The sequence below is a fragment of the Bactrocera neohumeralis genome, chromosome 2, assembly GCF_024586455.1.
Source record: "Bactrocera neohumeralis isolate Rockhampton chromosome 2, APGP_CSIRO_Bneo_wtdbg2-racon-allhic-juicebox.fasta_v2, whole genome shotgun sequence".
Lineage (NCBI taxonomy): Eukaryota > Metazoa > Arthropoda > Insecta > Diptera > Tephritidae > Bactrocera > Bactrocera neohumeralis.
The window spans coordinates 24,864,508-24,877,941 of NC_065919.1; the positions used below are offsets into that span (position 1 = coordinate 24,864,508).

General features: G+C 38.5%; 1 protein-coding gene across 1 annotated transcript; it reads left to right on the top strand.

The window, feature by feature from the left end:
• The first annotated feature begins 1,645 nt into the window (after positions 1-1,645).
• On the top strand, positions 1,646-11,982 carry LOC126751261 (probable serine/threonine-protein kinase nek3). The gene is made up of 4 exons (XM_050461378.1): positions 1,646-1,685; positions 7,126-7,172; positions 7,364-7,633; positions 7,706-11,982. The coding sequence occupies exons 1-4, from the start codon at positions 1,646-1,648 to the stop codon at positions 11,333-11,335; spliced, it is 3,987 nt and encodes a 1,328-aa protein (XP_050317335.1). The 3' UTR covers positions 11,336-11,982.
• Positions 11,983-13,434: the final 1,452 nt, after the last annotated feature.

Below are 13,434 nucleotides of genomic sequence, written 5' to 3' on the forward strand. Positions count from 1 at the left end.
CTTCACGAAATTTGGCATGGGTTATTGTCCAAGGCAACAGTGCAATCTCCGAAGAAAGAACTCAGATCTTTTGCTTATAGTTTGTCTACAAACTAGCCGATTAAACTTCTTGTAAGGAATCTTTTTTTTTTGGGAAGGATATTTAAGCTTCGCTGCAATTTAACTAAGTGCCTTTTAGAAATAAGTTTTATATAAAACTAATTTATTAATACATTTTTGAACAAATATTTATTATATATGGAATTGTTTAGGTAAGTTGCATGAGCAATACTCCAGACCAGAAATAATCAGTGAATTTAAAAAGGCACGTAGAAACGTTGCATGTTTGTAAACAACTTCCGTGTCTTCACTTTTTCTTTTTATTTGTGATGTCGCAATAGCGGCATGGCGAGTTTCAAATGTTGACTGCCTACACAAACGTCCTTCCCAGTTTTATGGGGCCTGTCACACCTTCGCAACGCGCCGCGGCTAAGCAAAAGCGGCGTTTAGTAATCCTCGTTGCACATGTTTTCACAATTCCATTACATACATATGTTTTAGGTAAAAAATAACCAAAAAAAGAACACTCGCACGAGCTCTAAAGTGCAACCGCTGAGTACACTGACCAAATGTGGCAAATAAACAGCCGCATTAGCGTCAAAGTGGCGTCAACTGTAAGACGATGCAACTATGTGGCATTATGTGCGCATTTGTGTTTACCTTTTATTGTATTGGTATATGCTACTAGTAATATTATTTGATATATAGCTTATTTCTTTCCCAAACTGGAAGAGCTTCTAAAGCCCTTAAGCAAATATATTATATATAGTAAATACAACTTTGTTCATGCGAGGACTTTATTGTCGTCATCAACGGCAATTCTCTTTTGGTGTCGCTCATTTCGTTCAAGTTCCTTTCATATCACTCATTTAGTAAAGGGTGTTGAAACTATAAAATTTTTATACTCATTTACATTCAAAAAATATATACTAGAAGTTAACAACAGCGCACCAGTCGTTTCTTCTTTTCGCAATGGTTCGCAATTCGAGATGACAAGTGCAGACAGGTCCTTCTCTACCTGTTTTCTACAACTGAGTAGAAGTCGGAAATGTGACAGGCCTCATCCTTCCCTCTGCTTCCCCCGTCGGGTACTGCGTCTAATACTTTCAGAGTACGAAAGAGAGTCGCCTTGTCTGAAACCTCGTTTGGTATAGAACGGCTCGGAGAGGTCCTTCCCGATCTTGACGGAGCTTTTGGTATTGCACAGCCGCACTAGTTTTGCTGGGATACCAAATTCAGACATTACGGCAGAAAGGCAGCTCCCTTTCGTGCTGTCAAAGGCAGCTTTGAAATCGACGTTCAGGTGGTGTGTGTCGATCTTCTTTTTACGAGTCTTTTCCAAGATTTGGTGCATTTAGTAAAATTTAATTGTTTTGAAAAAACTTTATATTTTTTATATATAAAATCTTGTATTTTAGCTAACCTTAAAATATCAACACATGCTTTACATATTGATATATTTTTATTAATTGTGACTTGTACACTCTTTTATACTCAAATTATATAATATCTATGAAAATTTAAGTATAAAAATATTTTATTCCGAAAAAATATCTTATCAAATTCTTTTTGTTTTTTTTTCGTTTCAGATTTTTTTGTCTTTAAAATGGAAACACGGAGTCTGGAAGTGAAATTTGTACTAAGCGGTACGTGAATAAATATGAATTGCCATATTACCAGACCTGTCATTACCAGTCATTGAATTTTTTGTAAATTAAATAAAATTCAATTTTAAATTTATTCTAAAAAACATTATGGTCTTAAGGGTTTACATGTGTTTCCTCGGGTAAAAAACAGCCTTTTTTTTTTTTCTCAAATAAAAAATTTATTTTATTAGAAGATGCTTGGCAAATAATTTCTTTACAGGTTCATTTAAAGTGAAAAAATATATTTTAGTTAAAACTTTAACTTAGAACTTGGATTAAGGCAGTGGCGTAGCTAGGGGGGCGCAGGGTGCCGTCGCCCCGGACGCAACGTCTTGGGGGCGGCAAAACGATCTTCGCTGTTTTTAAATATTCAGAAAAATATTTCAACAAATTTTTTTACAAAATTTATTATAAAAGATAAAGAGTTGTACACTCACAATGTAATAATCTGAATAACAATGAAAAATATTAATTTTTACTCGAATTTGTCTTATATCTTTTGGCTTATATCTTTCTTAAAAATAGTGATAGAACTTAAAGATGCACTTTTCTAGCTTTGATCGCTGCAAAATCACATAGGTATCTTATCATTGTAATTTAAAGTTGAAGCAGTTTCACATTCTATTGAGAGAATCGCAAAATTGGACAGTCTACTCTGACTCATGGTCGATCTCAAGTAAGATTTGCCGTTTAAGATTGCCCCAACTGATACAGGAAAGCTATCGCAACGTCTTGTAGGCTTCCAGTCCCATTGAAGAAATGTATAATAAAACTTTTTCTGGCGAAAACCCAATTTGTTCTTCGTTTTTTCTCTTCGCTCTTTTAATAAAAGTATGTCAGTAAAATCTTCGTTATCAAAGTCTTCATATACTTATTTATTTTGTAAAAATTCACTTTTGTTCGAACCACCTCATGAAACTTGTAGGCAGGTAGATACGCCACTGGATTAAGGGAAAAAACACAGTTTTGAGGAAAACGTAATTAAAGGCGGCGCACTTAGCCTACCTAGCCTCGAGAGCACAAGTTCTGAATCCTGTGTCTCCGAAAGCATTATGACAGTTTATGACAATATTTTAGAGGTGTTGTAGAATTTATTAAGACAATAAAAAACAATTTTTTGAAATCCGTAAAAGCATGTAACCTCTTAATACTTAAAATGCTCTCTGATGAAGTTCGTTAATCCATATATTTAATAGGGGTAAAGGAGCTAGAGTATAGAGTAAAGAGTGTCGATTTTACCCATTTATTGCGCAAGAACTCATTTACATACAATATATTCAAAAATGATTTTCCTTGAATTTCTTTAAAGTCAACTGTGGGCAAAATATAGTAAGACTTTTTAATTTAAATTTCGCGCGAAAACCCATTCGTCGAAATATATTTTTGCTAGGTTGGTATGACTGTCAGCGACATCTGTGCCCAATATCAAATTCGTGTTTTGCATTCGTTTGTCTTTCTGAAGTACATAAAGTTCATTCGACGATTTTTACGATGAGTGAAATAATTCAACAAAGAAGTTTCATTAATTTTTGTGTGCGGAACAAAATTTCTGATGCAGAAGCGTTCAGAACGTTGGAAAAGGCCTTCGGTGGCAATTGTTTGTCGCAAGTAAGTGTTTTGATTGGTACAAGTTATTCAAAGAGAGCCGAGAAGGCATTGATGACGAACCACGTCCAGGACGTCCATCAAAATCAACTGATGATCAACGCATCGGGGTAACGACTGTGAAACAATGCTTTTCGACTACTAGGAAGTCATAAAACTTATTACCACTGGCAATGAATCTTGCATCTATGCTTACGACCCGGAGACAGGCGATCGATTGACCCAATATCGTGGCAAAAATAAGCCGATGGCGAAAAAATCACGTCAAAGCAGTTCAAAAATCAAACTGTCAAAAAGGTATACCATTTGACTGTTATGCGTCGTTTGCACGAAGATATTCCTAAAAAGCGGCTGAAATTACGGGCCGACAACTCTCGGTTTTTGCACCACGATAATGCACCGTCGCCTACAGCATTGATTCTTCGTGAGTTTTTCGCCAAATTTCTAACCAATATCGTGACGCAAACACCGTATTCACCTGATTTAGCTCAGTGTTACTTTTGACTATTCAGTAAACTCGAACGGCTGCTCCGGGGAAACGGTTTTGAGTCAATTGAAGACATTAAATGTGACGTCATCGACATTAAACATTAAACCCGACGTCATCTATAAATAAATTCCTCGTCGTAGTTTTTAGGTATACTTAATCGGAACCAAATCATATCTCTCCATTGCCCGAACTCCAGTGAAACAGGTTCAGCATACTCTCCTAGCGAAAGCAGCTTATGATGAACTTCTGTTAAAATGCGTTAAAAAATATAATGCAAGATATATTTTGCTTCTAATAGCGTCCAACTTATTGCAAAAAGGACAAAATGGGCGGATCAAAGGCATTTCGAAACAATTTCTTAATTGATGTCTCTTTGTTTAAGGTTAGGAGTTCAAGTTAAGGTGTATAAGGTCTATCAGATATACATACAGTGATGCATAACAAAGGCACCAAAGTGATAAATTATGATTACTATTTGAAACCTACATGAAAAATCATACCGTTAATTTAAAATGTAAAAAATTTACAAAAACCACTGGAGTTGCTTATCCGACTTGACAACCAAAAGTCAGCGACTCTTGAATCGCGTGCTGGTACCAAACACAAAACCAAATTCGTTTCCTCCAATTATGCTCAAGTGCAAACTTGACCCAACGAACCATTGCGACATGTTAACACTTTTCGCACGCAAATAACACGATTTTCGAATTTCATATTCACCATTGTACTTTGACCCTCGTTATCGACAAGCTTCATTGGATCCAAGATGACGAGATTAATGAATTTTTGCGAAAAATATTTCCAAAAAATATGCAAGCATAGCATCACTGCAAAAATTAACACACAAATCAAAGTAGACATTAAATATTAATATTACAACATTAATCACACATTGCAAATCAAACGACAACAACCACAAACAGTTTCGAGGCCAACAATTTTGTTGGGTGTGCGGTATCTGTGCGGATTACAAAGAGATTTCACAGCGACACCGCTGCATCCGATTGCGTAACTAATTTATAATCATTGGATTTTTTTATCACAATATTCGCAGCGTATACACAGTGATATGCCATATATACAGTCGTTGAATTTTGTATTCAAGGTCAATGGAAGTATGGATTTTTAAAATTTGATTTTCTGTGTCATTTAAGAAACAAATATGTCTGTTACCTATATCACAAAAATATAATCGTGGAAAACGAAGAATAATTGATTAGTAGTAGTATTAGTGGAGGATGGAGTCATGTGGAGTCATGTGTAGAAGTTCACGCAAGTGAGGAAAGTTCTCTGATCGCCATTCACTTGGGAGTGGCCAGAAACGATTCTTTTACACATGGCTCAAGCAGCTCACAACTTCCGGTCTTTGACCAAGTATCCTCTGGGTAGCCTAAGAACATCCGTTTGAAGGCGAGCTAAAGTGAGAAGGTGAAACATCCCCTCCATGGGGTTGTGCGCCGGGTTTGGACCCCCCACGTAAAAATAATTAATGAAAGATTACCAACTGCTTCGGATTGCGAAAGATTTATGGTGCTTTGCGCGTTGGCCACGGCGAATATCGCATTCGATGGAACAATGAGCAGTATGAGATATATGACGACATCGACATAGTTCAGCGAATTAAAAGACAGCGGCTACGCTGGCTGGGTCATGTTGTCCGGATGGACGAAAACGCTCCAGCTCTGAAAGTATTCGACGCAGTACCCGCCGGGGGAAGCAGAGGAAGAGGAAGACCACCACTCCGTTGGAAGGACCAAGTGGAGAAGGACCTGGCTTCGCTTGGAATATCCAATTGGCGCCACGTAGCGAAAAGAAGAAACGACTGGCGCGCTGTTGTTAACTCGGCTATAATCGCGTAAGCTGTGTCTACGCCAATTAAGAAGAAGAAGAGTAGTATTAGTACCCAACGGTTGTACGTATCACCTAAAACTAAGCGGGATAGATATTGGGTTATACATATGTATATAAATGATCAGAATGACGAGGCGAATTGAAATCAGGTAGACTGTCTGTCTGTCCGTCCCCGCAAGCTGTAACTTGAGTAAAAATTGTGATATATTTAAGAAACTTGGTATGCGGGTTCCTCAGTACAAAAAAAATTCAATTTCGTAGATGGGCGTAATCGGGCCACTGCCACGCCCACAAATCGCCATTAACCGAAAACACATAAAGTGCCATAACTAAGGACTAAACTAAGATATAAAACTCTTACTCGGTACAGGGAATCGCAGTAGCAAGGTGCACCTGTGGGCAAAAATTTTTGAAAAAGTGGGCGTGGCCCCGCCCTCTTACAAGTTTAATGTACATATCTCCTAAACTAATTAAGCTGGAATAACCAAATTTGCTGAGATAAAATATTATGAGAACTTTGACAGTGTGATAATGGATGAAATCGGAGGATAACCCCGCTCCCTCCCATATAACGATACTCTTAAAAACTACTAAAAGCGCAATAAATCAATAATTAAATATACCAGAGACATTTAATTCACCTTCGAGAGGGTATAAGAGGGTTTTGTGGGAGACGGTGTGAAAATTGAACGATGGGCGTGGCATCACCGATTCTTTGCTGAAATCAAATATCTCATACACCCGACCAAACGATTTCTGACATGGCATTCTTTTTACATTCTTATGTCACATTGCGAAAATGGACGAAATCGGACAACAACCACTCCTACTTCGCATATAGCACAATTTTAAATTCCACCCCAGGACACAAGTAACTATAGATGACTTTTGATCGGAAATATCGGTCGATATATAGGATATACATTTGAAATTCAGACAGAATTCTTTCATGTCAATAGTAATTTTGATTGATTTTAAATGATCTGAAATGGGTCAATACTTCCCTGAGCCCCCATATACCTAATAGAAAGAGTTGCGAACTTTCGAATGACTTTGTACCGCATATATCTGCCAATATATGAGTTATTTCAATGGAAATAAAGGAACGTGTTTTACTCAAAATAGTGTATATTTGTGTCTAAATAAAATTAGGCGACAACTTGATCAATATCAGGATTTTCGAACATCCGGCTGACCTTACTTCATATTATTGGTAATTGTATGTGAGGTACCTTAAACATCCTATAAAAGTCTTGACAACTCTCCACGAACTACCCTATGATCAAAAGTTGGTTTTAATGCATGAGCGCATACTTATCAAAAACTCTATTTCTTCTTATCAATTTAAATAAATAGTTATAAAATATAATGTTGTCATATGTACATACATTCTTACTTTCAAGAAAAATAAATAAATGTGAAGAGCTTAATGAAATCTGTCACCAAATTACTTTATATTATTTATATTATTTTTATGTTTCAACTTTTTTACAGCTCTACTGGCCGTCACAGTTCTTCACGTCAGCAGCGCCGAAACAAACGTAAGTTGTGATCAAAACGCATTTTTCAACTTGCTAATATTTATATCGAATCGTGAGTCATTACTTTTACGCTCGAAAGAATTTATAAACAAATACTCAAAAAAATTAGCGCTCTTAAACTCCATTTCACTTTTGTACTTGTGGTTGAATAAAAAGAGTAACACAAAAATTCTCTTATTACTCGTTAACAGAGCGACAACACGCCAGCACGTGTTTTAGCCAAACAAACTGGTGCCGCTCAGTTTGAGGAGGAACGTTATGAGACACATACGGACGTTAATGAGCACAAACATCACTTGAAAAAGCGTTCTTCCGATGAGGATGTGGACTATGAGGTGTATCAGGGCGTGGTCGGCAGACCGGGCATAGATTTCCCCATCTATCCGCGTATACCGAAAACGACATTCAGTTGCCGCTCATTTGGCAATGGATACTTTGCCGACATGGAGACAGACTGTCAGGTAAGTGTTCCCATACTCGTATAATACTAGTTCTATTAGTTACTATATGTTCTCTTTCTGCTATTGCTACAGGTATTTCATATCTGCGAAGACGGCCGCAAGATATCATTCCTCTGTCCCAATGGCACAATTTTTCAACAAAGTGAACTCACTTGTGACTGGTGGTTCAAGGTGAATTGTCTCGGCTCACCCGGTTACTATGCAGACAGTGCAGAGATACTCAATAAACAGCGTGTACAACGCATACGGCCCTCCGTACCGGTACAAGGTTTCAATATTGTCGGTGGTGGTCTGAATATTAAGGCAAAAGTGAACAATCAAGTACCACGTCCACGGCAATCGGTTAAGCCGGAACGACGTTTCGACTCAAATGAGGAACCTTCTCTGGAGACTGTGGATTTTGAGGATCTTTCCGGCGAAAAACAATTGAAGGGAGAAAAAACACAGATACCAGCGAGTATCGATAACAATAACAATAACGATGAAACGCAAATTACCGCTGAAAGTGGGTCTTTCGTAGACGGCCGAAGGCGCAACAGTTTTGGCTATGAGAAACCGAATGTAGACATTGTGGAAACAAAATCTGCGGAGAATCGTGGAAGAAATAATGGACGTAATAGTGCTTATGTGGAAGGACGACGTGGAAATGTCAGTAACAATGTGGATGGCAATAAAAATGATAATAGTAGTAATAGTAACGGTAATGGAAATGGAAATGGAAATAGAAATGGAAATGAAAAAGCGAGTAGGAACGGAAACAATAATTCCAAAGAGAATGGTAGCAGAAACAGTAATAACAACAACAATAGCAACGGTAATGGCAATGGAAATGGCAATAGCACTGACAGCAGCAGTGAGCGCTCTTCTACAACTCGTAAAGGCTACAACTATCAAAAGGAGTCTGCGGAACGTGCTCGGGATGGTAAACGTGGCCAACAGCGTTTTCGCGAGGATGTTAAGCCTCAACTCAGCTCACAAGAATCGAGAGAAGTAGGTATTGAGAGTCGGGAATTCAATAAGAAACCTTCATTGCTTGAGAAACCACGCCAAGTAGTCCCTGTAGAGGGTCGCGCGAAATCACGTTCCGGTTCCTCTATTAAATCTGAAGAATCAGACTCTAATGAGCCAAGATACTCCACACGTTTCGTAGAATCTCGTTTACCAAATACTACACCATATCAAGCTCTTGGCACATATTCGACCGCGCGGCGACTCGATACGACACGAAGCACACCATTTTACACACCAACTGTACCAACTGTGGCAAAATCTAAGACTACTGAAGGCAAAGGATTTTACATTAAGGGTTCACCGGTTGCTGGATCAAATATTGTTGCTTCTACACCAAATCCCAAACGAAGAGTGATTTCACAGGATACCACCTCAAACTCAACACCCATTACAACACTGCGTCCACTTATAATCGGCATGAGGTCCAATCACGAATCTTCCGGTGAGAAACATAAAACTTCAGTTTCGTCGAAACCGTCGAAGAGTTCTTTTGACGTAGATTTACCAGTCCAGCGAGGACGAAAACGTCCAGATTCTGCTGATCTTACAACTACTTCGACAACACCAGCGCCCACAGGACCAACTTATTTGCCTCGCAACGCCGCACGTCCAAAAACGACATCAAATTCTGGTGGCGACGATTTCCTCTTTGCACCTCAACCACTCATTGATGGTGATGACTCGGTAACACGCAATGTACAGGAAATGATAAAGACTATTAACATGCTGAAAACTAAATTCGATGATGCTGATCAGACGAAATTCCAAGGACAAGCACGCGAAGGTTTGGATATACCTCCCTCTTCGGGACCTGATGCTTTAGTCTCATTGGCCAAATACTTTGCGAATGAACAGAATGCCGCATCAAGCAACTCAGTAAGTAGTTCTGCCGAAAAAAAGGATATAGCCCGTACCGACGCAAGCATCCCTATAACAACATTGAAATACTCAGTAAAACCCATAAAAATTACTGAACAAGTTGACGCTACAACCGCAACCAGCATTGGTGTTAGCAAAAAGTCTGAGGACATACGTGCCAGTCTGCTCAGTGACCGCACTGTCAATCAGTATTCTAATCTATTTGGACTGCAAGCAGCTGGAGGCAAGTCTACAGACAACATAACAGGCCGCAGCAGTGACGCAAATGGATCCGGTGCATCCAATGATCAGTTCAACTTATTCCCTCAAATAGGAACCACTGGTGCTACAATTAGTCAACTGGCCGAAAAGCCTGACTCGCGAAAAATTGCACATGTCTTCTCGGAAGCCATATCTAGTTATTTAGAGGATCCCAAAACATTCCGGGCACAACTTGAAGCAGTCAGACCGACTGAACCAACAATAGTTAGCGGAAAACCAAACTTTGAGCCTGTTACAGCGACCGATAGGTCATTGTTTAACTCAGGCACAGCTGCTACTTATCTTCCCACTGAATCGCCAGCCACCGCATCGAGCATCGCTGCTGAAATTAACAACAACTTCGACTTTTCTACACCCTCCAATGACTTCTTGAGCACCACGGATGCACCCGACACCACAACCTACCGACCACGTTTCAGTGATGCACGAGGACAACAACTGCGCAAACAATTCTCAGCAGAATTACAGTCACCGCTTGGTGAATCAAGTGAACATGAAGAATTTCTACACGGTGAGCACACTCAATCCTTTGTTATACCTCGCAATAACAAAGTCAATGCTGCATACACCACTGATGCGGGCAATAAACCAACCGAAAACCCATGGAATCAAATTTCACAGACCGATTTCCTTGACCCTCTGACAATTAATGACGGTCTCATGAAAGAGCCACGCACCACAACCATTAGTTCATTGAATTTTGTACAAAGGGACACTACAACATCACTCCCCGCCACAACTCTCCGCGGCCAGTTAAATGTACTCTCATCGGATGCAAAACGCAACACAGCGCGAAGCAATGAGCACTACACACGCGTAGGTTCTGCCGAAGAGACCACACGTCATCCTGCCGCCAGCAACCAATCACCTGAATTCGACTCTTGGCAAGAACTGTTTCACGCATACAATCTGCCTCAAGAGTCACTGCCCTCTAGCAATGGTTTGCAACGTATTGCCAACAAACTGTTCGGCGGCCTCAACGAATCGGAAGCATTACATCTGAAGAATGTTATGCAACAAGCGGAGCACAATCGTCAGGTGCTAAGTCTATTACTCTTACTCATACAGACGTGTGACGACCAAAATGGCAGAGCCTTGGAACGCTCACGCAAGCATCTGCTGAATGCGCTCATTGATATGGACGGCAAGTTGGCGAATGAGGGTGGCAAGTCTGCTCACCACAAAGCGTCCTCTGTGCCAGCAGCTGCAGCCGCGGCACCTCAGCCAATAGTCTCCACAACCGCACGCATAGCGGACACCACACTTCGGCAGGCAGCCACAACTAATTTTCCCTTAGTCGCCAGCACTACCACCGAAGCCGGCGCGTGGACGACGACAACAATACCCGCAGTCACGCAATCAAGTGGTAGTATTGAGGAGACAACGAAATTCGAGATACGTGTGGAGGAGCCCGAGGAGAGTACAGTCAACACGATTGCATCGAGCCACGGGGGCGGCAGCGGCAGCACCAGTTCGAATTCAGATGAACGCGCCTTAGAGCTACTCAAGTCATTATACTCGTTGGCCTCAAAGTTCACAAGCAGACGATAAGACTAGCGATGGCTACACCGTCCGATCGAATACTTCGCAATAGCTGCTTTTCAAGCGAAACACTCCTTCCTTTATCGCCCGCAATTTCTTTAGTTATTTAATTTAATTTCTACCCAGTTGTTAACATTTATGATTTTCTATTTAATTTTATTTTATTATTTGCTACTCTTAATTTTAGCTAATATTTTTATCAATGAAATTAATGTTGGCTTTTCGAAATCGTTTGGTATAAACATATGTAATTATGAAATTATTGTTTTAATATTTAATTTTCTAAAACGTTTACTTGTAAATAATATTAAGTTGTCATTGCTGGATGAACGAGTATTTAGCTGAGGTCTATTATATATTAAGACCTATATATATGTGCAAATGCATTTGTAATGGAGAATCCGATAATACTCAAACCGCTTATTGTATTGTATCTGGTATGCGAAAGCGCTCTATTTTTTATGGCAAACTCTGAGAGAGCATCATTGAATGGTTTCTCTTATTTAATGCTTCTTGTGAACTCTTTACTTTATTTATGATTTATTTCTAAAAAGTGACTTATTATTTTTGTCGCCAATGTAAATATGTATTACTTGTTAGAGACACGTTTTATTCTGCCACACTGTAATATTATTTTTTGTACATTAATACCAACAATTTACGCAATAAACGAATAAATAAATAAAAATAAGATAAATTAATGAGATATGTCTTTTGAAATTTATGTAGAGTTTATATTAAAAGCTGTTTCATAGAATTATAGAACTTCTATTAAAACTAACATGACGACGCCTTATAAAACGCATAATTTTGTTGTAATTTCCACCACTTTTACCAATATAGCCAGCCTTATATCACGAATAACAAGTGGAACGATCAATTTCGTAGCTGTTTTATAAGCTCAAAACATTGACTTGATTCAACCCCACAAAAACTTGTCTAACAATGTGAAATGACATGACACAGGTGACCAATTTAAATGCTTATGATTCGGTCAACAAAAGTTTGTTCTAAAAAGTGATGGTTAATGGGTTAAAAGGGCTTCGAGTCACTCAAAAATTTAGTAATACTACACTATTGCACTCTGGATCGTTCAGTACCCTGACCCTAAACGGTTCAAAGACAGGATCATTATATAGGGCATACTGAAGGCAGAGAAGTGTCTGTGTTGATTGCGTTAACTGTTGACATAGCTCAGTTGTACTTGAGAACATGTTTGCAACCAATTTTATAAATATACTTACAACTCATACACTGACTGACATATTAGGCATGTCAGAATGAGAGTTGGGATAATATGTAGATAAAGTATGTGCACGAATAAGATTGGTCGAACGTATGACGTTATAAAACTTATGTTTATTATTCAATTTAAGAAATATTTATACAAGTTATAGTTTATATATAGATTTATACGAAATCAAGATATAATATTCAGGATATTTTTTTATAAGCGAATAATTGTAATTAGACTTAACATCCTTCATAAGCGCTTGCCCAGAATCCTTATTGAAGAATCCTTATAGTAATGTTTCGCCACTTATTCCTAAATTGCCTCTCATTTTTCACTGTATGTTGCGTCTTTAAGGGGCTACTCTCATGTTATCACTTCGAAAAATCGATTTTTTTTTATATTTTGACAGTAAAACCTATTGAAAATATGCTGTGAAAAATCAGACCGAAATTCATGGTATTTGATAAGTTACAGCTTATAGTCGCCAACGTGTCATAAGCGACTGTCTACCTCTCTTGAAACTTTAATCGCATTTTTCTGGAATCATCATTTTCTGAAACTCTCATGGTCCTAAAAAAGAAAGTATTCAATCGATTGATTTAAAATTTACAAATGTTCTTCTACTCATTTTATCGTTCCTACCAGAATTGTTTATTTTCGAAAATTCATATTTTTTTTAAACGATTTTTAACGAAAAAAAACAAGATTTTCGTGACTTTTTTTTGAAGTTCGACATTTTTTTTTATGAAATTGATTATATTTGGTAGGGACGATAGTCGCAGAACTACTGAGTAATAATCCATTAGATTTTTTGATTTCAGACAACATGAACAGCCGCTATCACCATGACCAGGGAACTACTTTTTTTTGTTGG